The 27143-nt window shown below is 38.1% G+C and overlaps 1 protein-coding gene across 3 annotated transcripts in view; it reads right to left on the bottom strand.

The window, feature by feature from the left end:
- Positions 1-453: 453 nt before the first annotated feature.
- HNF4G (hepatocyte nuclear factor 4 gamma) overlaps positions 454-27143 on the bottom strand; it is a 76789-nt gene continuing 50099 nt past the window's right edge. The window contains exons 1-10 of one of the 3 annotated variants that reach the window (XM_077808956.1): positions 21699-21816; positions 19262-19433; positions 16316-16410; positions 11812-11918; positions 7559-7714; positions 4632-4719; positions 1996-2148; positions 1604-1840; positions 1016-1138; positions 454-572 (exon numbers count right to left, since the gene is read on the bottom strand). In XM_077808956.1, the coding sequence (XP_077665082.1) occupies positions 454-572; positions 1016-1138; positions 1604-1840; positions 1996-2148; positions 4632-4719; positions 7559-7714; positions 11812-11918; positions 16316-16410; positions 19262-19433; positions 21699-21816 (1368 nt within the window). Of the gene's footprint in view, positions 573-1015; positions 1139-1603; positions 1841-1995; positions 2149-4631; positions 4720-7558; positions 7715-11811; positions 11919-16315; positions 16411-19261; positions 19434-21694; positions 21817-27143 lie in introns of those variants that run through there. The other 2 variants (XM_077808957.1, XM_077808955.1) reach the window with 2 other exon arrangements.

Here is a 27143-nt window from a genome sequence, read left to right on the forward strand (position 1 = left end):
ACAACCTCCTCTTTTATTATTTATGAACTCTTGGCTTGTGTTAATCCATGTCTTAAGTTCACCATTCATAGCTAAACAAGCACAATTACTTCCAAGTGACATTTCAATGAAGAAATTACTTACAGATCTAAAATAAACAATATTAAGATGACAACTACAAATGGGAAATAAAAATGAACCTGTTCAATTCAATGATCCAAAGGCATTACCAAAATATACATATGCTGTAAGACTACCAGTATCCCCAAGTGTACGACAAATTCATCATTCATAATAGTGTACCTTGCTTTCTGAGTTTTGAAACAGAAGAATTATAAGAACAGCCCCCTGTACTTCCTTGAGTCAAGGAGTGGCCTTATTTGCTATCCTGAGGTTTCCACCATCCAGGTGTCCTAACAATTTATACAGTGCATGTAAAAGAAAAGAAAACAAAAATAAAAATAAAAAAAATTATCACAATGGTTTTTGTTTTAAAATTGATTGCTGTGTTATGACTGTAGCCTGGTTTGTAGACATTTTGTAGTCTTGTCCAGAGCCTTGCGGAGGGGAAGGTAATGGAGTTTCTGGAGTTGCTGAAAAAGAATTAAGGGGAAACTATGTATTATTATGTTCTTGACCAATCTAAATACATATTGATGATATACATACTACTGTATCCTAAAAAAGTAGCTGCGTTAGCAGCTAAAGGTAAATATTAATTTTTAAATATCAGAAGCCCTGTGTATTGTTCACTTTTAAAAACCCACATTTGTAACCAATGGTAATATCAAAACAGTGTCATGTGTTTTCAATTCATGTCAAACCAGAATGTATTGTTTAGGAGGTTGTTTCTGTGTGTGGTGTTTTTATTTATTTAGTTATTTATTTATTTTAAGTGCATGACTATTTAAATCTCAGAAATTACGATGAAAGAAGTATACACTAACTTTGATAGGTCACCATTTTAATGAATTTGCCAATTAACTAAACATAACAGTCAGATGTTATGATAGAAAGGTAATGTGCAATTGCTTACAGATCTGTTCTGTATGTACAGGAGCAGACATTGAACTTATGAGAATAGTTTGGCCAGTTAATGGATCCTGAGCTAAATGAGGATGTACTGGATGATGAAGATGACTGGCATCATTAGACGTACCTGCAAAAATTACAAGAGCACATATCAATTCAAATGAACATGTTGCTACTAGCAATTTACACAGCAATAATTACATTCCCTTAGAGCAAATATTTTGATTGGCAATTTGAATAATTGCCTTTTGCATATTCATTAAACAATTTAACGAGACTTCAACCATAATAAGTATGACATTTGTTTTCACTGCTCGGGTTGCATTAACAATGGATTTCATCCTTACAATATCTATAAAGGTTCCCCTGTCTGTCTCTTTGGGGAATTCTATGTCCAGGTACTCAGCTATGGCTGTGGACCATACAGTACACATTGGAGGTGGGGGGACAGGACAGTAGCCATGTTATCATGACTTTAACACTCCCCCCAAATTGGCACTGTCCCCTGGTAAGGGGGGGAGGAGAACATTTTTTTCCAAAGTGCTTATCAAGTTGATACGGTGGAAAATCACAGAAAAAGAATGACACTTACCCCCTAGTAACATTTCCTGAAGCAAACTGTCAATTTTAACCATTCCAAACAGTTTGACCAACTGTATTTGCTCAATCATTTGCCAAGTGATGCTCTGAAGCGTAGGCAATAGAAGCAGAAGTTCTCCAAACCTCCCCCTGGAGTCATACTGACGGTCATTAATGTAATCCTCTAAACTGATTTGGACTTGGAACCGCATGTTCTTAATCTTTAATGGGTCACTCAATCCCTTTGCATCTTGAAAAAATGAAAAAATACTTCAAGTCAAAGCATATTCTTTCAGTGAAAAATTCTTTGTTCAAATATGTAGACTGTTAATGAATGCTACATCACAAAAGGTGAATTTCAGTGTATTCATACAGTAAATCTGAAAGACTTTTTGGAAAATGTACCTGGATCAAAAAACACAATTGCTTTCAAGCAAGCATACTCATTGTCATCTATTTGAATTTCCTGGAATGGTCGGACTAGCTCATCTAGAATCCGGTTTGCCACTCGGCTGATCTCGACTTCAGAACTGTTGCGATGGATGATATAATCGTTACCTTGAGGAGAAAAAAAACAGAATATGGACTGATGTTACACAAAGGTTTAAATTTACAGATCCAGGTGAACCAAACCATTTTTAATTTTGCATAATCAGATTTTTGCATGTTGAATTTTTCATACAGTAACATTCCCTCCTGCAAAACTAAGTTTCTTTACAAGGAAAGCATATGTGCAAAACAAAGTTCTGATCCTGAAAGTACTTAGGCATATAAGTATTCCCATATGCATAGTTACTGATTAGTATGGCTGCAGGTTCAAGGCCTTTTGTGTGCACAAACTGGGGAGTTATCCAATTAGCCATCTAACTATATAGTTTGGGCCCACAAGTCCATTTTGACACATTAGATTTGGCATGGGCAATTAATCTTAGGAAAAGTCAGTGTTCTGTTTTAGAGGCTAGAAAGAGGCCACTTTGAAAATGTGGTCCTCATAGTTATTTAAATTGAGTGTAAAAAATATAAGTCCCCACTTCTAATTTATTTGGTTTAGAATTCTAAACCTGTCTAAGAGAAAGAGAGGAACAAAATGTAACTTCCTAACAGACTGCTACTATTTATGGTAGCATAATCTTATGTACTTTATTATATATATATGTACTACCATAAACCCTGGGAATCCTACTCATGGACCATGACGCCAATGTGCAAAGCACTATATAAACACAGGACAAAGATATAGTCTCTGCCCTGAAGAATTTACAATTTTCAACTGGCTCAGTCACTACAGATGCTATTGAGCTTATTCTAGTAAGAAAAAGTTAATAGGTGAAATCATTGCCCCACTGAAGTTAATAGGAATAAATGGTTGAATAGAAACAAAATAAGATGTAGCTTTAGAACGATGAAGTAATGTAATAGCAGATGCTTGTGTTATATTATATGGGGTAGTATGCAGTACACATTGATTTAAAGGAATAACAGATCCATTTTGTTGGCTAAAATATTTTAGGTATTCATATAATTTACACAAAATTAATATTTCTTTCCATCATTTTACCCAAGCAGGGAATTCTTTGGAGGCTTGCCAGGCAGAATATTTGGAGTAAGTAGGGGGATTATGTTTATAAAGAAAATTTATAAGGTATTAAATGGGGTCAACTCCCCAACAAGTGCCATATTCTGGCTAGATTGTCAGAATCATCAGTAGAGGGAAAGTATATCTTCCTTCAGAGAAGGTTGATGGAGGTACTCTTTACTGGGAAGCCAGTGCTTCGGCTACATCTAGTAGTGGCAAAACCCAGAAACTTCCCATCCAAGAAACAACTTCTTCCATGGCTTCCACTTCTGATACATCTTGCCTGACAAGTCCTCAACTCACCAGCTGACGAGAAGCAGAGAAAGCCTCCTCTAAACAAGAGAGAGAAGGGGAAGCTCTCCATCTGCTTTTAGCAGAGACAGAGGAGCTGCCTACACCGGCAATCTACCTTACTTTAACTTCTGGCCAAAAGTTATTTGTATATTAAAATGACCTGTGAGAATAATATACAAGGGTAAGAATTTTGTCATGACAAAAGATGATGATAATTTCCCACTAGGTCAATGAATCATCAGCTATACAGAATTCTTCCTCAGAGAGCTAGAGTAGCTGGTCCTAAATTGGTCCTTTCTGTGGGATATACTTACCTTTGTCATGCTAACCACCACTTTCATTTACACCAGTTCTGCTCATTACATAAGTGTCCCAAGAATACAGCAAATACTTATATCTTTAGTAATTTAATGGGTATGATGAGTCAGTTTTACACTTCACTAGGCAGTTTATTCCAGTAAAATTGCACTCAGGAAAAAAATTGGACCAGAAACAGGAAAGAGCCTCTAATGTGAGTAGCATCTCTAGAGCAAGCGCTCTCCATTCCCTGGATGCTAGGGTTGGTACAATAACATTCAGAATGAATCATATTGGACCACAGATAGCCAGAGCCCAAGTGTGAGCATAGCAGGCCGTGGAAAGTCCCCTAAACATGATGGCACAAAGTTGATAAAGAAAGGCTGATGGACTGCCACTAGACTTTACACACTTTATACCCCTGGCTTGCATTAGGTGCTTCTGTCCAGGGACACCGAGACAGTTCCTTGCAAGAAGGCAAAAGTACCGGCACAGATGGAACCCGCTGGTGGGTTGTGACATGAGTCAATGTTGCCACACAGCGTACCAAAGTATGTAGATCCATTTGGCAAGGACTTCCTATGTGGGTTTAGGTTTATGGTGTCAGTAGAACTGGAGCCATTTTAATTTGCAAGGGACTGTACATCTGCTTTTGCTGAAACCTGGCACGTGACAATAAGGTAGGCATACCATAAGTACAGTGTTAGGTATACCATTAGTGCAGTGTTTAAAAAGACAGTGGAGTGCATTGCACTCATTGTGCTGTGGCAATTGTCCCAGTTAAATGAGGGCACTGTTTATCAGGATGCTGATTATATGGTTGTTAGTGAACTATAACATGGCAATTATTAATTAAAACAAAATAAATGTTTACCTAAAAGTAAAATGTCCTTATACGCCATGGACCGTTTTGCTGCTCCAAGCAAGAGGTGTTCCCCAGCATGCGCTCTTAGCAGGGCAACCTTAAAAAGAGGAACCCCCATAAACTAACAACATGAATTATAACATCAACATAAATATGTGATTATCTGTAGGGGACAAAATGAATCAACGGCAACAGGCATCAGAGTGCTGTTGCTTGCAATTACACCAGTCAGACTACTACAAGTAATTTTTAAGGTACATGGTTCCATTTTATAATAATATCTTACTATTTCAATGTAGTTGAGTTAAACTATGTCACCTTCACGGTTATCACTTAGCAATATGAACAAACTGAATTTTGAACATAATATGATTTCACAAATAGTTTATCATTGAATATATTTATGTGCACTTCATAGTTTCCAATTCCTTTTACATAAAGTTTGTTCTTGGATTTTAAGTCAACATGGAAGGAACCAGTGGCAGGAAGGCTATCATAACTTATTATCATGAATTTTGCAATATCCAGAACAGTATTTTGTTCAGCCTGATCCAGTAAAACACAAAGATATTTGAGATGTCTCTTTCCCCCACAAAGCCAGCCTTCTGGACATTGTTGATTTTTTTTTGGCTTAGAACAAATTTTCCTAGTGCCATACCAGGCCCACCTATTAGCTTTCAGAAGACAGTATTTTACTGAGTAATTCAACCAATTTTTTTAAAAATACCTCTCTTCTAATAAGTGAAATAAAAGAAAAAATACCATGCACAAAATTGAAAATAAAAATAACAGAGAAGTACTCCATTTTGCTGTCAAACAGGCAGTTTCACTATGAAATACAGACAATGATATCCTTGCAAAATATATAGAACAAGGTCTCTTTATGATAGTCAATAAAGAAGAAACCTGATTCATACCAGGAAAGCAGTTAAACAATTTACTCACTAGTTTATCATTTTACATTTTTTATTTACATTCCATTGTTTATAATGCCCTCTTAGAAGCTTGGCAATGAAATCTATTTTCTTGGGGCTTTTGTTTGTTTCCATTGTGCAAACATGAATTTTTCTCTTGTGATTTTTATGCTGGGATTTTCAAAGCCAGCTAAGAGAACTGAGCAACCAAATTAGAAAGCTTTCAGAATCTCAGCCTTAACAGAGCTAACACATTTTTTTGTTTACCTTGTTGTTCATAAACCAGGTTGACTCTGAGGTCAGGAAGAAAGTGTACAAAACGAGGAAGCTTATTTGATAAGTAAATGCTAGTTGCCAATTAGCAAGAGGTTATCATACAAAAGTAGTAGCCATTACTTTTAACTTCTCAGTAACAAAGCCTCGGGTTTTCCTTGGAGTTTGAGGAGTATTTCTCACTTTATGTTCTAAGTACTGTAGGTCAAATTTTCAGCATAAAATTATTGGCTGGTGACCCTCTAAAGTGCACTTATATTCAGAAAAGTGTAAAGTTGGTATGTTCTTAATCAGCAGGTCTGTTCTTTTTCCTGTTCCATCATATCAGCTTAAGTGATGAAAGCAAGTTTTATTGCATCTTACATCTGTGGCCCCTACAGTACCAACACAACTAAAGACCGATTTGATTCCATTCTTCCTTCAATATCGTCAACGGAATTGTTTGCTACATTTGTGCAAACCCAGTGTAAGCACAGGTATCACGGAAGCAATAATTTGAAAGGGCATGCTTTGGCCTGAAACAGCTTTACTACTGGAAAGATGCAGGAGGAGGAAGGTCCCCAGCTTCACTCGCAGATACAAGGCTGGGTTTGCAGTGCTGAGAGAACCCTTCATGTCTTTTTACTACAAACAGAGAATGTTTGACACTGAGGAGACAGTACAGAGGAATTCCACAATGACATTTTTATAGGGTCACTTTCAGAGTAGAACTACAATTTAAAAGACCAAAATCAGGACCCTCTGAGCAGCGAGTTAACCTCCCAATCAGTTGCTTGGTGACAGTAATGTCCAGAGGCATGCACAAGGTGGGGGGGCTTGGGCCAGAGAGAGAGCTCCTCTGGCTCTGAGGCCATGGCAGGAGCTGACAGCTCCTCCAGCCCTGGAGCCATGGTCGGGAGAGAGAGCTCCTCCAGCCCCAGGGCCATGTTGAAATGGTGAGTGTACTGCTGTTTATATCTATGCGTATGATATATGTGCATGTGTTGATATTAATCTGTATAATATATGTGTGTTTAACATGCCCCTCCAAGAGCGGTCACATTTAAATTCCTACCTACTCCCCTGGTAATGTCTATTACAACATGAAGACCTGGCATTTGAATTAGCTTTAGACATCTCACTCAAAGCTAACAGATATCTGGCATGGCACCAAGGTGATGATATTTTGTCCCTAAAGAGAACTCAAGCACCGTTTACATGTCAATTTAGAATAAAATTTACATAAGCACATTATAAATGAAATTTTGGATCTTTTATTATATTATATTCAACAGCAAATTATTTTCTATGGTTTGGGATCAATATAGGTTTGATTTCTTCTCAAGACTGTCATACTTATATTTCTTGCAAGGATAAGAAAACTGGTTCAAATTAAATAACAAGCCACCTCAGTCTTCACAAACAGTTGCAAGTGAACATGAACCAAATGTTCTGAAAGGTTCAAAGGAGTCTGGATGTTTTTTTTAACCGTTATTATTAATTTTGGCATGCCTTTAAAGTTTCTGGTTCCAACAGAACATGAAAGTTGCAAAACATTGTTTCTGAAATTTCCAGTTTGTGAATCTTTACTCTTTTTTTCAACAGCTGAAACACACTTCAACCTCTACTATCTCTTTGTGTGATGTCTCAAGATCTGCTTCAAAGCTGAGATCTAGCATACAGGGCAGACAATGAATTGTTGCACAATATTTCTACATGACTGTAAAAGGAGGAGAATAATCATTATTCTCCAGTTCATTTGCTTTGTACCTGATCGTCCAATGGTAGTTCACAGAAGGCTGGAATATATTTAGCCCACTCTACAAGGACCAAGAGCTGTTGCTTCATAGATTCACAGACATCGCTAATACTGGCAAGTTTCTTTACATTTATGTCAGTACTAGCACCAGGACTGGAGACAGGGATCTAGCCATGTTAAGCAAAAACAAAAAACAAAACAAAAAAAATACAGCCTGTTAGTATTCCATATTTGTTACTGTTTCCACCGGCGAGGAGTATATTTAACCAAAACACATGGAAGTAAGCATGCACATTAGTGCCGAACTCCCCGACAATATATAGATGACCAATATGCATGTAAATGATAATGTTTGTCCCTCATTGTTACTAGTATGGTGTACTTTACCATGATAGTGGGATTTTTATTATTATATTTTTACAAGATCTTCTCATTTCAAGAGATGACTATTATTTGTAACATTTTTAATTTTAATTTTTTTTTGCCTTTAAAATGGATGACATTTACCTCACTTTAGAAAGAAAGGAATGGGAAGGGAATGTAATAAAGTTCTAGGCACACAAAGATAAGAGGGAAATATGTATTTTCAGTGAAAAGATAAGTATCATTAACTCTAGAAGATGAAACAGGATTTTTAAATGCCTAAAGCAGAAAGATATGTAACGATGAGAACCAGTATGGATAGAAGCTGGGGATGTTTCAGAAAATGTACTAATAGGAGTGTATATAAGACCACCTACAGTGCACAGTGTTCTGTGAAACAGAGAGAGAGGAATCTTTCTGGGCCTGGTGCTAGAAAGCTTTTGTATGATTGCTGAGCCAAATTCTTAATGACTTTCTAAGGAAAGGAACAATACTAAACTTGCCATTAAGCAATACAGGCAAGATGACTAAAGACAAAAGTAAGGCTGAACTAGGAAAAATATCTCACTTAGACCTATGGCATCCATCACGCTAGAAAAACCCGCACAAGAACTAGGCAACTGAGTTTCAAAACACAGAGTCTCCCGCTACTCTCCCCCTTTGGAAATTGGGGACAGTGTGGTTTCACTACCAAGGAGGGAGTAAAGGAATTGGGTCTCTAACACTGCAACTACCAAACCCCATCATGAAATCCCACTATGTTGCAGAGCTCACAAGATTTTTATTTGTTAATGTCAGTAAACTTTGATTTCACCACACACACAAAAAATATTTCCATTGATAATAAGTAAAATTTACAGATAGACAAAGTAAGAAAAAAGCTGCTTGAGAACTTACTGTATTAGGGTTTGATTTAAGGATATTTACTTTGAATATTTTGACATGTGGTGTTGACAATTTGTGTTTTAACAGTTATAAAGCTTTAACTTTTTGAATATCAGTAGACACTGAGATTCAATAATTATTGGTGGAACCCTCCCTGCCCCCCAATATCTGACTCCTCCAAAATTTCCTGCAACTGTAAATCAATAAAAATGGAAAGAATGGTGAAAGATAAACATCAATATTCTATTGCATTTTTTTTAAATGAATTCTGTCAAGCCTATAGATAACCAGCTGCATATCAGCTCCCTGTCCAATGCTGTAGCTAAGGGGGTGAATACAATTCTTGGGGGAATATTCTGGGGAATATCAATTAGGAGTAGAACGGTAACCTCTGCATATGGCCTTAGTGAGACCATTGCTGGAATACTGAGTCTAGTTTTGGTGTCCTAACTTCAAAAAGAATGTTGAAAAATTGGAAAGGGTTCAGAAAAGAGCCACAAGAAGGTTGCAAACTCTGGAAAACATACTTTATAGTGAGAGATTTAAGAAGCTCGATCTATTTAGTTTGTCCAAGAGAAGGTTAAGAAGTGTTTTGATAATGGTCTCCAAACAGGTAAATGGGGAAGAGACTTCCAGCAGAAGATGGCTCTTTAATCTAGCAGGAAAAGGCATTAGCAAGACCCAATGGTTGGATGCTGAAGCTAGACTAGAAATTCAGACTAGAAATAAACTGCAGATTTTTAAGTGAGGATAATTAATAGTCAAAATAATTTATTTAGGGACATAGTACATAGTACATTCTCCATCACTCTACATCTTTAAATCAAGACTGGATGTCTGTCTAAATGATATGCTATAGCTCAAAGAGAAGTTATGGGCTTGCTGCAGAAATTATTGGGTCAAGTTCTGAGACCTGTGTTATGCTGGAAGTCAGATCAGATGATCACAATGGTTACTTATGGCCTTAAAGTATATGAATCTTTGCGCTCCCAGAGGTTTTACAGCTCCTGGCTATGCTACCATGACCTTCCCTCTCTCCATTGTCCACTGTCCCACCCTCCCTCTCTTTTAGCATACAGCATGGAAGGGTAAGTAGGGAAAATCATGCTGACAGGGTGAGAATTATCTTGTGGTACTGTGTCCCTGATAGTTAGAGGGAAGGCAGATGCTACTGAGTCTCACTCCTACCTGGCCCTTCCACAATGGTGTAGCTTTAACCCTGCAGATTTGGGGCAGAGGAGCTCTTACAGGATTGGGGCAAAGGAGACCATGCTCTTCTCTGCTCCTCCTGGAATCATTTATTGTATAAATAATGGAATCACTAAAGTTAAAAGGAGAAGGATTAAAACATCTTTGTCCCTTCCTCATTGCTTCTTACATGTGAAAACTCTCCCTGAACCGACCTGTTATCCTACTCTCTTCTCCTTCAAATCTCTCTCTGAAGCCCATATTAAATTTGCCACATGTTTGACTGAGGGTCACATGATGCTATCTGGCACTTTATTTTCACACCTTATGTGTTTCACTTTTTAGCTCTTTGGGGCAGGACTGTGTCTTCAGATGTGCTTAGCACACTATGGAGCTGATTCTTCTTGGGACCTCTAGATGCTATGGAAATTTGGACCCAAACTTTCCAAAGTGAAGGGTATTTGGATTTAGGGCTTTTATTTAGGACATTATGGAGAAAGGAGAAGCCACGAGGTATGGGTTAGATAAAGATGAGAACTTTTCCTTGAGTTTGGGGTTGTTAACATACTTCCTTCAGGCCTGTCTGTAATTATTCATCTTAGCATCTACCAGAGAAAGAGAAGGCATTATCCTTAAATATTTATCTTTGTTTACTTGTTTGTCTGCCTATGTATTTTTAAGGTGTCCATCACTGTGGCTTCTGAGCATGAGCCCGAGGTGAAATATTAGTTTATTTGTTTGTAAACATGAGTTTGAAATATGAAATATGAATTAATTTGTACAATGGATAAACAACAAATCACCAGACCTGGCTAAAAGTTACTTAAAGCCTAACATTCTAAAAAATAATAAGGGAAATTCAAATACCTTTGAAGAGGCTTTTTCATTGACTACTAGAGTCAGATGTAGTACCAAAGTACCAGGTCGCCCATTCGTACCAGCCTAGCAATATTAAATGGCTAATTTAATTATTTTATTTAAGTAAGGAACAAAGAAGGATCCAAGAAATTTTACAGCTTATGGGTATTTCTTAGAGACAGTTCCATCATATGAAAGCTGCTGACAAAGGACAAGATTACAAAACTTTTGGGGATGTATCACTCAGTATAAAACAGTCAGCATGAAATCATGAAGTAAAGATGGCAGCAGTTGCCCTCCGAGTAAGTTATGAAGAGGTAAGGGAGTGTGAAATCAATTATTATGATTTATTTGAGTTACAGGAAAGCAGCAGATACTGTTCTACTCAACAACTGATTAGATAAAAAAGAAATCAGAAGAAAATGTAGTTCAAACCAGACAAAGAGAGTTCAAAACCAGGATGTGAATAGGTTCAGCATTTGGACCCCTTTTGTTAACCTTAATACGGTTTATAAAATCCAAACATTAAAGTTGTGATTTTCAAAGGAGCCTAACTAAGGGAGTTAGGCACCCATTGACATTTACTGGATGTCAGACATTTATCTCTGCTAAGCTCCATTGAAAATCCAGCCTCAAGGACCAGACAGATGCCACTAACTGCTTGAGAAGTACTTAATTTGAAAGTAAGGGGATCATAAAGCAATATTAAGGAAGAAAACTGGGACATATTGTACCTAACACAAGATGAATTTTCTTAAGTGACCTTCTTTACTGGCTTCGCCATCAGAAATAGATGTATGTTCTTTATTATTGAGTCTTACATTAGGAAGAAGCAGCTGGATTTCATTTTTGGAAGCAGATAGAACATTGGTATTCTCAATAATTATGCTTTATATAATGAGAAATAGGGAATATTTAACTATGAAAAAATCTAAAAGGGTGTTAAATAACTTCATGTGGATCACTGTACCTGCCGAGAAAGAGCCTCAGCTTGTGACAATGTGTTAATAGAGGGGATGTTGCTGCCATCAAATGTGCTCCTTCTTGTGCTTATCCTGTCCCGTTCATTTTGTACAGCTAGAAAAGAATAATCATGTCATTTATTTGCTTGTAGGCAGTGCGGTTGAACATAATTTCAGAGGGCTGTTATATAACTATATGAATCACAAGGTATGACATCCAAAGAGGACCTTGAAGTTTCAGCTCTGAGAGAGTCATGAGAAAGAGTGACAAGAAATCTTGTACATTTCTTATTCATATAATATTGTTTGTCACTAAAAATTATTCATTTCTAATTGTTGTTAGACACAGCATTTTTATGATCGGCTTTATTACAGTAGATTTGCATACTTTCTACTTTGAACTCAACAATACTCTGTAATTTGATTGGCTGGCCTCTCTTCCATCCTTAATTAATGAAGCCTAATGATATAGAAATCTCAGTCCTGTTGAGTTAGGTCAAGGGGTGTACAGAACAATCACTGACAGAATGTCTGAGTCACAGAAATTCTGATACCTCTGTTCATGCTTTCCTGTGAGAAACACTGAAACAAGAGTGAATAATGAACTTAATCCATTTGTAAGGTAATTTTGAGCCTGCAATATTGGGCTCCTCCTTAGGGACGTTAATTCCTGCCAGTTTATAGAACATTAACTAAGCAAAAATATTCCAAGCAGGTGGGTTGTGTCTCATGAGGCCCAGGAAAGGTGGTATAAAGGGCTTTGGATAAGGAACCTTAATGAGCACAGACAGGGCTTATTAAGTAAAAAGGCTTACTTTTTAATTCAGGAAAGAAGAGGATAAATAAAACTATCAATCAGATTTCTTAAAATCTCAATCGTATCCAAGGTTAGGCCAAGGAGAAAACAAGCATTGTGTTAATCAACATCTTTCTTTATTGCACTAGGAGTCTCATCATCTTTTAAGAGTACCAGTTTTATTTCCAATCATGTGTTTATTATTTTGAGGGGGAGGATTCTGCGTTACATTGGTTCAGTTGTAGCATGAAAGGCTTCAGTAAAATATTCTTTCGCTACACTGCACAATATCCTTTAGTTTCTATGATGAATGAACACACTTTATTCCAGAGATACACTAGCTTTTTTGCCAAGGACATTTACTGATGTGCCTCTTATTAAGTCATAATAAGAAATGTCTTGCAGTGTTAAACACTAAGTGTTATATGTTCATGTAGAGATGAAATATGATGTGTGTTTTTTTTTTAAATTGGAGAAACAAAATGCCCATTCATTTAGTAGCTCAAAAAGTAGGGTACTAAATACAAAATTAATTAAAATAATGTCAACATTACATGCGACCAGAAGAAGCAAGACACTGATGGTCAAATACTAAAGTTAAATGTTGGCATACCATCTGCTGGCTGAGCATAGAATTGCCAGTACTCCCTGCCTCGGTTTCCTTCCCCAAGATGGGTCTCCTCAGCGTCCCCACACTAGTCTGTGTTGGAGGTGTGACTTACCTCTTCACCCAAGTCACAAATAAATATAACCCCTTCAATGGTAGCAAAAGTGCGAACGAAAAAGTCCTAAACAAACCAAAATGGTTTCTCTGCCCTCCAGGGCTTCACTTCAGCCTGCCCTTTGGGCCCTCTTTTCAGCCCCTTTCTAAGGCCACGTCTACACTACCCGCCGGATTGGCGGGTAGTGATCGATCTATCGGGGATCTATTTATCGTGCCTAGTGTAGATGCGATAAATCAATCCCCGATCGCTCTGCTGTTGACTCTGGAACTCCACCAGGGCTAGAGGCGGAAGCGGAGTCAACGGGGGAGCGACGGCCGTCGATCCCGCGCCGCGAGGACGCGAAGTAAGTGATTTTAATTCGATCTAAGCTATGTCGACTTCAGCTACGCTATTCTCATAGCTGAAGTAGCGTATCTTAGATCGATCCCCCCCAGTGTAGACCAGGCCTAAGCTACTTTTGAATCTTTCCCCACTCCGCTATATAGCACTCACCAGCCCCCAAGGCTGGTTCCCCTGCAGTACCCAGTCTCCTGCAGACGCTGGGTAAGGACCTTCCACAAGAGCCTTCACACTCCCTGTGGTACTAACACCGTGATGGATCTCTCTTTGTCCTTTATAAGGCCCAGGTGTCCATTAAAGTATCACCTGGCTGTCCAGTCCTGCCCCCCCAGGCTGGGAAGCAGCAAATTAATTATAGCACAAGTATGACTGGCCCCATCTCCTCTTACAGGGGCCAGTCACAGGGTGACAGGGCCACTTACAGAATCAAAAGGAAATACCTTTGTACTGCATATGTACAGGATTCAATGGACTGGATTCACCAGTCCAATAGAGTTCTTTGCTTACTTAGGCTAAAGCATCCTTAAGCAGGATGGAGATTCCCAACAGAAAATTCACTCTCTGTAAGGGAAATCTTTAATGGTGTAGGACTGGCATAGCCTCCATCAGCTGATTTTTCCCACCTCTGGCATAATGAGGGGAAGGGGACATGTTGTAGGCAGGCTGGGGATGTGACTAAACTGATCTCTGCTCTGCTCAATCCTCCCATGATGTGCGGGACCATATACCACCAGCACACACAGTGTCATTTAGAATAGGATCCCTCCAATTCTGATTTATGCTGCAGTTGGGCAGCTCTGAATCAGCATAGCTCAGATGTAGTGGAGAACCAGGACAATATGTTTTATAGGAAAAATGGTGTAAAATTGGTAAAAAAAAGTTATGCACATTTTTTATCTATTCATTTTATAAGGTTTGAGTGTCCTTGAAATTCTGCCTTTTGCAAAATGTTGAGGGCCACAACAGATGATTCAACATTTTTCTTACAAGGATCCTGCAGTGTATTCAAATCACTATGGATTTTAATGGTCTGAATGCTAGAGGCCAAGTTCTGCACCATTATACCAGTGTAAATGCAGAGCAACTCCAGAGACTTAATGGAGTTATTTTAGATTTACAAGTCTAAATAAGAGCAGAATTTCACTATGTGACTGCAAGAAGAAAATACATTTAATCCTCTCCTACAAAAATGTTTGCCATTGGCAAAGCCAAACAACATATAAGACTACACAATAAACCATTCTTATCCTAATAAGGTACTTGCAGAAGCACACTGTAAACCCACTTCACTACAGTAAAGTTACAGAGTCGTGCTGTAAACTGGCCTTATGATGGATAAAAAAACATGCCAAAACAGGTTGTAAAACAATAAACATAAGTCTAGAAATGTGGGAACCACAAAAGGCTCCATTTTTAGCTGCTTATTTGAACATACACAGGATGCCAACCAAGCCATATACTCTTTTGTCCCCACACAATGATCCCTCCCCAACGAGGCCTGAGATAGACTCTCCCATGGCACCCCACTTTGATAGAAGGACCGTTCACCTCTCCAGCTTGGAAACTGCCCCATAGGGTCACTGTACCCCATCAGTTCCTTGATGGTCTGTAAGGGACAATCCCACACTCCCACTACATAGGAGAGTAGCCTTGAATTACTCGCTGCTGCTGCTGCCAGAACTTTATTATCTGACTGCCTCAGTAAAAGCACAGAAACTGCAGCCACCCCATCTGAGAAAAGGAGTCACAAAGAGCTTCTGTCAATCCCCTTGACCACATGGGGTAGACTCAGAGCCCATAATCAGTATCACTTAACTTGTGTGAGCAATAACAAGCAACCAACTTTGAAATGTGAAAATCTGGGCAGCAACATTTTTTGCAGTCAGTAAATTGCTTGAATTTCACCAACATTTCACAAATTTAAACAGGTCTATTTTGAGAAAAAAAAAAAAGTCTGTGTAGTGTAGCCATCTGTTGTTAGAGCATATTTGGTATCTTGGATAAACAGATATCATGAACTTTTAATGTATATAATTTTATCTCTCATTGAATAGCCGGAGTGTGTCTTTAATAACTGCAAAAAATTGTTGTCACCTTAATAACCAGAGAACTACACACACACACACCCCACACACACCTTTTTCCGATTTATGCACCTCCAAGTTTTAAATTAAATTAAAGAGTTAACAGATTGACACTGAAAATTATTACTAGAGGTAGTCACTAACCAAAACCCTGGACACAAATTTCATATCTTTATAAACGAGTAGAACCAAAACTCCAAATCTGAACATTCCTAAATTTATGGATTCCAAACTTAGGTCTGATTTCAGATTTTCACAATGTTTGAAGTGTTGGGACTTGAAGCTAGGATTCACATACTACAAAGATATATTCAAGCTGCAAACTCAATTCTGAATCTGTTAATTTGTTATAGGCACAAAATACTATAACTTCAAAACTTAACGAACTTCAAAAATTAAATGAAGTATATAATAGTAAAATCACTCTTCTTTTGTGAAGGCACTCGAGTTACCTATTCATTGAGTCATTCTAATGTGACATTCTTTTAGTTTTATACTAAGTTTTAACACTCATTCAGATTAAGTATTTATTTTTCTTTGTACGTTAAGTAATAAATCAATCTATTACCTTCTTTTTTCATTCCTGCTCGAAAACACTTTTTTAAACGACAGTATCTGCATTGATTCCTCTTGTCCTTGTCAACAATACACTGTCGGTTGAATCTATCAGATATAAGAAAGGGTAAATATATTAGAGCACTAATAAAGCACAGTCCTGATTAGCAAGCAGGACAACAATTAATGTGGCCTGTCAAAACAATGTCTCCAACTATCAGCCTTCACTGATCTTTATCTTTAATTCAGCCTTGAAAAATGTTTTCCATCTGTACATCTGGCAAGACTAACTTCTAATGGGCAAGATATCATTAGTCTTTTCATCATCACAGCTAATATTTTGTATGAATAATAGTATTTAATGTCAATATTTGGTTTAAATAAAAAAAAAACAACATAATTTATGCCAGAAGCCTTAGGACACAAGACGTTGATAAAAAGGGCTTAAACCAAATGATAGCATGAGTAGCAGAGATCTCTATAACCTGGAGAGGGGTTCTAGGCAGCCTTGTTAAGGATAAAGAAAAGAAAAGAAAAGAAAAGAAAAGAAAAGAAAAGAAAAGAAAAGAAAAGAAAGTGCCAGAGGGCAGTCAATAATAAAGATCTGGCAGCCCTTTAAAAATAACAGTGGGGAACTATGACTAAAACGGGGAGCATAAAGTCAATGAGGGGCCTGGAAGCATATATATATATATATTTTTTTTTTAAAGTCTGATGGTCCTCAGGACAGGACAAAATAATTTTGGAAAGCAATATTTGCAGAACAAGAACCAAGCTGCTGTCATTGCAAATGGACACAGAAATTTTTGGTCCCAGAATTTCAAAAGTCCAGGACTGCTGGAAGGTGAAGTTCAACTAAGTACTGTGCAGATGACCGCCCAAGTAAAGGTCAGAGGAGGTCTCCCTATTAGTCTATATACATTATGGCACACCACAAAGGAAAGGTACAGTGTGATTAGAAGAACAGTAGAACAGCACAAAGCTCCTTACAGCACAAAGCTCCGTACAGATAAGTTTCAGAGTAACAGCCGTGTTAGTCTGTATTCGCAAAAAGAAAAGGAGTACTTGTGGCACCTTAGAGACTAACCAATTTATTTGAGCATAAGCTTTCGTGAGCTACAGCTCACTTCATTGGATGCATCCGATGAAGTGAGCTGTAGCTCACGAAAGCTTATGCTCAAATAAATTGGTTAGTCTCTAAGGTGCCACAAGTACTCCTTTTCTCCTTACAGATAAGTTATCTCTTGTATGTTCTTCGGATCAGGGTTTATGGGTCTTAAGCACTTTTTAGAAACTCTCTTTCATCATAGAAAAACAAATGTTTAGTGAGAAATCTCCAAAATTTTGCTTATCAAAAACCCAGCAAAACTTTTTTTTTTTAGGAAATTCTCGATATGTTCACATACAAAAAATGGCGAGCCAGTTCCTTAGCTGGTGTAAATTAATCTAGCACTAACGACTTTAACAGATCTATCCCAATGTCATCCATCTGAGGATCTGTCCTGGTGTATTTCACCTGGTGCTGGTACCTGAAACAATCAATAGCAAAAAGTAATCATGATAAAACCTGCCTCTAGTGGAGAATCAAGGTAGGTCGTTCTAAAAGATACTATCTTAAATGTGATTATCTAGATGCTTATTAAATACTTGTAATATTTATTTGTATTGTTTTTCCTATGTTGGATCATATTAAAGAAGTTCTGTATTAAAATCACAAATAAGTTTGATTCCCCATAGTTTAAATTCCAGGGTATTACTAATTAAGAGGTCTCTTGGTTTTTGGTGCTGTTTCTTTCCCTCTCTGTGGGAAACTTGCAAGCTGTTAATTGTGTTAGTACATTCTAAGACAGAGTCTATTCTCAAAGCAATTCTTTGTAACAACAACTACTCACACAGAGAGAAAGACTCAAAACAATACTCTGTAACAACAGAAATAGCACCCAGAGACTCCCCGCGCTTTTGTTGTATTCATCTTGCTTTGTTAACAATTGTGATTAAAATAGAGATAGAGGATGTATGTAGATGGATGCTTGGTGTGGATAATAACTGAATGATCAGGGAGGTGCCAGCCTAAGAATCCAGTGTCCATCGGCTGAAGAAGGCGTCAAGTGGAAATAACCAGAGGACCCCCGAAGGGCAGACTGGAATCCACCCAACAGCCTCAAGGATGGGAGAACCAACGAACAAGAGAACATCTGGCAGCACAGAGCCATCAGGAATGTGCCATCTGCTGATTGATTCAGCAACAGCATGATGAAGCAATTCCCACAGACTGGCATAGGACGAAATTCCTATAAAAATGGACTCTAGGAAGTGAGAAATTTGGGGTCTGATTCTGCAAACCAAGTTCCAGGAGCATCAGGTGAGCATCTGACAAGGCCCTGCTCCCTCCTCATGTCCAGGCCACCAGGCCAGTGCCTTGGCATGAGCAACTCTAAGGCTGGTAACGATGATAACAACCTTGCAGAACCTCTGTGTGTGTGTGTGTGTATGAATGAATGTGTGAATAAATATGAAATTGAATGGAATGTTATAGCTATAACTAACTGCTTACTATGATCCTTTCTGTATTCACAATAAATGTGGCATTTTGCCTTTTCCCCTTTAATAAGATCCTGCTGGTTTTTATTTTATTGGTATAACACCTACACATCATTTAAATGTAACAAAGAGTTTCGTAGCAATGAGTATGACTTCCCTCATGAGAGACAGGTAAACATTAATTTTAATTTATTATGTTTGGGGGGGTGGTGTTGGGTGTAGACAATTCTTTTCAGTGATTTGTAGGAAAGTGATTTTTTTCCAATTATGTTAACAAACCAGCAATCATACGTTTTGTCCACTGTGTTGTTTATTCTGTTTGAAAAAGAAAGAAAATATCCACTGTATAAATTACATCCGAAAGTGATTTGCCACCAGCTTAATGAATTAAGTTCTTCAAGCTGAACATTTCAAATACCTGCAGGTATAAACATGACTCTTCCGTATGCTGCGTCTAAAGAAGCCCTTGCACCCATCACAACTGGAGGCGCCATAATGTTTGCCAGTTGCTCTATCGCCACATATTGCACAAAGTCCACTGACTCCATTGTCTGCAGTGTTCATGTTGAGTGGTTCTGCTGAAGAACTGTCTGATGAGGGACAAGAACAACATATGTAGTTATGGTTAAAACCTTCAACAAACACACCACCATGACTAATTTACACTCACATGGAGATTTAACTGGCCTTTTCTCTTTTAATTAGCATTTTCCGTTTAGAGATCATACAAAGACAGCATGTCTAATTACATCTGGTTGTTATTCTAATGAATCCTTTCAAACCCATCATGTCTGGTTATCAGAATATATGATGCTCATAACAAGAAATACTTTTTGTCCAAACTATTGCAGATTCAAAGATGTGGTTTGAAAGTTAAAGTGTACATGAAATACCTAACTTTCTATTTGTGTGTAACTATTTAAACATCCTTGCTAACAGAAATCATTAAGAGGGACGTTGGTACAAAACAACATTTTTCGGTCAGCTGGTAAAACATCCATAAATTAGTTCACATGACATAGCAATAGTTGGCTATTATCATTGCTTTCCTGAAAAGAATCTCAGTTATTATTGGCATAGGTATTTTTTAAAAAGTTCTGAATTAAATTTTATGAAAAAATTAGTGAAGAGGGTTGGCGTAGTGTTATTTCCCCCCCACCGTTCCCGGTGGCTTTCATCTGAAATAAAATTCTGGTGAAATCAGCTCAATTTTGTGGTTCTGGTGAAGCTTCTCTGACCAGCTCTGATTAAGATACTTGCTCAAGTTCACAGAGGAAATACATAGCAGAGCTGCAAATTGAAATCAGATCTCCTGAGTCCCCATCAGTGCATTAACCGTAAGACCATCCTTGTAGACTGATTCTTACAGTTACTTAAGATAAGCTCATAAATGAATTGCAACCAGAATAAGATTACATTTAATAAATATATGAATTAAAAGTTGCCAACTCATCATTTTCACTTAATAATTCAACCATCTGCATTACCAATGCAGTTCTCTTGCCTAACTTCCCTTTCCCTGTGTATATATGTGTGTGTGTATACCTTTAACAGATCCGTAAGAGTTATTTTAAGCAAAAATAACTAATTACCAAGGAAATCCCCTTTCTTAAACCAAATAAGTGGAGAAACCATCTAAAGCTCAAATAACGAATGTTTAAAGCCTCAGAATCACTTAAGAAGAGGAAATTTTTCTTTCATGACAAATGTTATTTTTTCTTCTTCTAGGCAGAATCAATAATTAAATCTACATTTCTGTTCACTATTCTGGCTGTAAAGAAATTGAAATCGAAGCATCAGAAATCGAAACAAAAGTTTCAAGACACACCTATACAGGCCCACTTAAGCTCTATATTGTGAGATATGCAGAATGAACACTTTTCAGTTATATGGAACAAAATACAAGTACAAATGAACTTTTCCACAAATGCTGAAATATTTGCTCTGCCTTTTAAAAAACAAACTACAGACAGCAGCAATGGGTCTACAGGTTGAGAGTAGATAAAAATAATTGTTGAGCTAGTGCTAAATATACTTTCTTTATCCTTAATGAATTTCAGTTCTAAACTTTAAAGTAATTCCTTGAAATTAAAACAAAGACTAAAATTTCCTTTATGTCTGTCATAGAATATTCAGTTATGGTAAAGTTAAATACAGCATGCTACATGTTGAGGCAATATTTTTATGAATTGAATGTCACAAAAACCCATAGCATAACAACCCATATCATAAACAATTCTAACCTAAGTTAAAATGTTACACTCATCAAATACCGAACGCCTCTCCCAGCTAAACATTAGCCTGTAGAAGTCAATGTGATTACAAACTCTCTCTGGTTCACATATATATAATTTGGAAAGACTGGATTACATTATACAAATAAAATATGAGCCAATCAATTAGAAACTAGGCAGCAAGAGCAAGGAGATCATTTTCTCCATAATCAGTAAAATTTCCCAAACCTCTGGATAATTTTGTTCTGTCATTTTAAATGTTATGTACAAAATCTACCTTCATGCCCAAACTGTCAATACTAGTTATTCATTTGTTTTACAGTAAATAAAACAACTGCTGAAAGCACTCTTTTCTTCCTTTGATTAATTGACTGATGACAGTGGAGTTCACTTACTTTCTTACACATAACTGGTATTATATTTTCTTTAACATAAAAAAGTTATTTTATTAACTTAGATTTAGTGATGAAGTGTAAAAGAGCAGATTTCTTGCCATAACCCCCCCTGCCCAAATGCTCTATTCATAAAACACTTAACTAGCACCTTACAGCATTACTCAGTTTTACTTTTTCCCGTTAACCCACAGCTTGATTTTGCATCACTGAGCAGATGAGAACTCACCATTGCCATTATACAGAATCTGCATAGTTTCAAACTCCAAAGTAGTATAAGTTGGATCTAAGACTTCACTGTAGTTTGCCATGTCCATGTCCAATACTGGTTCCGACAGCCTCATCATTGAATGGGAAAACAGTAAAAGAAAGCTACTCAAGAGTACAAATGCGGTATGATGAGATCTACTCTGTTTTGCTGGCAATCAGTGATTGATAATCCAAAGTTAACTGTAAACGGTGCCACTTATGTGCAGCGATGGGAGGAGCTGTAAAACTGCTTCTGCATGTCATATTCTGCCTATATCTTTTTTCTTTTATGGCACACCAAAGCAATTCTTGTGATAATCTTAGAATGTTCCATAGACAAGTCTTATCAGGAGTCATATTGGCTTGAATTCTGGAGGAAACTGAAAAGGTTGTCCAGCAGCTGATTCTGCTCATTTTAACAACATAGTGCCAAATGCTGCCCAGTCCCTGGATCCCTGCTACACAGTCTCTGTGAGCATGGAAGGCCTTAAACACATGCAGAACCACAGAGTAGAAAGACTTCATACTCGCATTCCCAATTGCTCTCAAAACCAATGTCCTGCACAAGTGGTAGTGAACTGGCTGCATAGAGTGCTACACCAAGCCACTATGTTAAAGGGAAGATTCCTTCTCCTCAACCCCGATGTAAAGCCACTGTATGCAGGTTTTGCAGTGAGGAAGGAGGGCAGCAGAATTTGGTCCATACACATGCTGCTCTTAAATGCTGTTTTGCAGGATTCCATACATTTATGAAGATCCCAGGAGTTAATTATGAAAACCCACTCTTTGTACAATACAGTTACATTAAAGATTTCCAGCAGAGAACTGTAAAACTAACTTGCAGGTGTTTAATTAGCTACATTCAATGACTGGTTATATACTATCTATCACAGGTTGGCCCTCTAAGGCAAGTCAAGCTCAGTGTAGCCTGTGATCAAAGAATTATCCGCTGCTGAGTGTGATGGAAACCTAATTATAATGATGACCCAGCTATGGGAAATCAGGGAGAGGACTTCTTAAACAAAATTGGGAACTCAGTCTAAGAGAGGAGACCCAGAAAAGAGGAGCAAGGGGAGTTCCCTTCTGGGAAAGGATTGGGGAAGTCAGGCTTGATGAGACCTTGAGAGAGAAGGTTAGGCTCCTATGGCAGAGGGCTCTAAAAAAGGGCCTGTAAGGAACAAGGACGGTCCCTGAGGAAAGCTGCCAGAGTCCCTAACACGGGAAGTACAATAGAACCCCAGGGATATGAACACCAGAGAGTTATGAACTAACTGGTCAACCACACACCTCATTCTGAATTGGAAGTATTCAATCAGGCAGCAGAGACCAAAAAAAAAGTGAATGCAGTACAGTGCTGTGTTAAATGTAAACTACTAAAAAAAAGGTAAAGTTTAAAAAAAAGATTTGCAAAGGTCAAGAAACTGTTTCTGTGCTTGTTTCATTTAAATTAAGATGGTTAAAAGCAGCATTTTTCTTCTGCATAATAAAGTTTCAAAGCTGTCTTAAGTCAATGTCCAGTTGTAAACTTTTGAAAGAACAACCATAATGCTTTGTTCAGAGTTACAAATATTTCAGGGTTACGAACCCATTCCCAAAGTGTTCATAACTCTAAGGTTCTACTGTAGAGGGAAAACCCTGCTGGGAAAAACCAACATAGGGGAACACTCTACAGGGACCAGAAGTGGGGACCAAGAAGCAGATAACTTCAGCGTGGCCCAAGATGGGCAGAAGAATCATTTCTTTAGATGTTTATTTGGAATTTCAGATGGACTTTTTGTTATCCTGGCAGAGGATTGAACCTTAGGTGACCTGGACAGAGGATGAAGCCATGGAAAACTCAAACACACACAGGCCAACAGGGCCATGGAAATGGCTACTTGGGGTACAAGAGGTGAAGTTTCCTGCAACAGCACTACCTGATGCCAGAGACACTACAGCAGTAAGATCTACCATTCACAGTATAATAAAAATGAAAAGCTATTTGGAGGTGGCTGTTCTTGCAAAAATAGCCATCAAACAATTCCTTTAAAAGCCCCTTTAATTACAACAACAAGTCATGCGGGGTGGGGGGAGGGGGAGGGGAGTGGCACTATATGTGAAAGAAAATGCAGAATCAAATGAAATAAAAATCTTAAATGAATCCACATGTTTCATTGAATCTCTATGGATAGTAATTCCATGCTCTAATAAGAATATAACAGTAGGGATCTATTATCGACCACCTGACCAGGACAGTGATAGTGACGATGAAATGCTAAGGGAGATTAGAGAGGCTATCAAAATAAAAAACTCAATAATAGTGGGGGATTTCAATTATCCCCATATTGACTGGATACATGTCACCTCAGGATGAAATGCAGAGACAAAATTTCTCTATACTTTAAATGACTGCTTCTTGGAGCAGCTGGTACAGGAACCCACTAGTCCTGAGTGGAGTGCAGGATCTGGTCCAAGAGGTAACTATAACAGGACCGCTTGGAAATAGTGACCATAACATAATAACATTTAACATTCCTGTGGTGGGAAGAACACCCCAACAGTCCAACACTGTGGCATTTAATTTCAGAAAGGAGAACTATGCAAAAATGAGGAGGTTAGTTAAACAGAAATTAAAAGGTACAGTGACTAGAGTGAAATCCCTGCAAGCTGCATGGACACTTTTCAAAGACACCATAATAGAGGCTCAACTTAAACGTATACCCCAAATTAAAAAACACAGTAAAAGAACTAAAAAAAGACCCACTGTGACTTAACAACCATGTAAAAGAAGCAGTGAGAGATAAAAAGGCATCTTTTAAAAAGTGGAAGTCAAATCCTAATGAGGTAAATAGAAAGGAGCATAAACACTGCCAAATTAAGTGTAAAAATGTAATAAGAAAAGCCAAAAAGGAGTTTGAAGAACAGCTAGCCAAAAACTCAAAAGGTAATAACAAAATGTTTTTAAGTACATCAGAAGCAGGAAGTCTGCTAAACAACCAGTGGGGCCCCTGGACGATCGAGATACAAAAGGAACACTTAAAGACGATAAAGTCATCGTGGAGAAACTAAATGAATTCTTTATTTCAGTCTTCACAGATGAGGATGTTAGGGAGATTCCCAAACCTGAGCCATCTTTTGTAGGTGACAAATCTGAGGAATTGTCACAGACTGAAGTGTCACTAGAGGAGGTTTTGGAATTAATTGAGAAACTTAACAGTAACAAGTCACTGGGACCAGATGGCATTCACCCAAGAGTAAGAACTCAAATGTGAAACTGTGGAACTATTAACTATGGTTTGTAACCTGTCCTTTAAATCAGCTTCTGTACCCAATGACTGGAAGATAGCTAATGTAACGCCAATATTTAAGAAGGGCTCTAGAGGTGATCCTGGCAATTACAGACCGGTAAGTCTGACGTCAATACCGGGCAAATTAGTTGAAACAACAGTAAAGAATAAAATTGTCAGACACATAGAAGAGCATAAATTGTTGCGCAAAAGTCAACAGGGTTTCTGTAATGGGAGATCATGTCTTACTAATCTATTAGAGTTCTTTGAGGGGGTCAACAAACATGTGGACAAGGGGGATCCAGTGGACAAAGTGTACTTAGATTTCCAGAAAGCCTTTGACAAAGTCCCTCACCAAAGGCTCTTATGTAAATTAAGTTGTCGTGGGATAAGAGGGAAGATCCTTTCATGGATTGAGAACAGGTTAAAAGAAAGGGAACAAAGGGTAGGAATAAATGGTAAATTTTCAGAATGGAGAGGGGTAACTAATGGTGTTCCCCAAGGGTCAATCCTAGGACCAATCCTATTCAACTTATTCATAAATGATCTGGAGAAAGGAGTAAACAGTGAGGTGGCAAAGTTTGCAGATGACACTAAACTGCTCAAGATAGTTAAGACCAAAGCAGACTGTGAAGAACTTCAAAAAGATCTCACAAAACTAAGTGATTGGGCAACAAAATGGTGAACGAAATTTAATATGGATAAATGTAAAGTAATGCACACTGGAAAAAATAACCCCAACTATACATACAATACGATGGCTAATTTAGCTACAACTAATCAGGAGAAAGATCTTGGAGTCATCATAGATAGTTCTCTAAAGATGTCCATTCAGTGTGCAGCAGCAGTCAAAAAAGCAAACGGGATGTTAGGAATCATTAAAAAAGGGATAGCGAATAAGATGGAGAATATCTTATTGCTCTTATATAAATCCATGGTACGCCCACATCTTGAATACTGCGTACAGATGTGGTCTCCTCATCTCAATAAAGATATACTGGCATTAGAAAAGGTTCAAAAAAGGGCAACTAAATGACTATGGGTTTGGAATGGGTCCCATATGAGGAGAGATTAAAGAGGCTAGGACTTTTCAGCTTGGAAAAGAGGAGACTAAGGGGGGATATGATAGAGGTATATAAAATCATGAGTGGTGTGGAGAAAGTGAATAAGGAAAAGTTATTTACTTGTTCCCATAATATAAGAACTAGGGGCCACCAAATGAAATTAACGGGTAGTAGATTTAAAACAAAAAAAAGGAAGTTCTTCTTCACTCAGCGCACAGTCAACCTGTGGAACTCCTTGCCTGAGGAGGTTTTGAAGGCGAGGACTATAACAGGGTTTAAAAGAGAACTGGACAAATTCATGGAGGTTAAGTCCATTAATGGCTATTAGCCAGGATGGGTAAGGAATGGTGTCCCTAGCCTCTGTATGTCAGAGGGTGGAGATGGATGGCAGGAGAGAGATCACTAGATTATGACCTGTTAAATTCACTCCCTCTGGGGCACCTGGCATTGGCCACTGTTGGTAGACAGGATACTGGGCTGGATGGACCTTTGGTCTGACCCAGTATAGCTATTCTTATGTTCTTAGGAGGAACCTTTCAAAACATCCTCAAAATTCATCCATCCAACCCCAAAGTCCTATGAATACATCAGAGGCACTGGTCTATTCACTCAGAGTCCTGTGTCTCCTCAGTACATCTGGGACTCCCATCGCAGGCAAAGGTATAACACAAGACAATGCCTGCAAGTTGAAACTAGACAAATTCAGATTGAAAATAAGGCATACATTTTTAACAGTCAGGACAATTAACCACTGGAACAATTTACCAAGGGTTATGGCAGATTCTCCATCAGGAGCAATTTTTAAATCAAGACTGGATATTTTTCTAAAAGATTTGCTATAGTAATTACTTTGGGAAAATTATATGGCTTGTTCTCTACAGGAGCTCAGATTAGATCAGTGGTTCCCACACTTGTTCCGCTGCTTGTGCAGGGATAGCCCCTGGAAGGCCACACCGGTTTGTTTACCTGCCGCATCTGCAGGTTTGGCCGATTGCAGCTCCCAGTGGATGTCATTCGATGCTCCAGGCCAATGGGAGCTGCTGGAAGTGGCGGCCAGTATGTCCCTCAGCCCGTGCTGCTTCTAGCAGCTCCCAT

Source organism: Eretmochelys imbricata, chromosome 2 (assembly GCF_965152235.1).
Source record: "Eretmochelys imbricata isolate rEreImb1 chromosome 2, rEreImb1.hap1, whole genome shotgun sequence".
NCBI classification, from domain to species: Eukaryota; Metazoa; Chordata; order Testudines; family Cheloniidae; genus Eretmochelys; species Eretmochelys imbricata.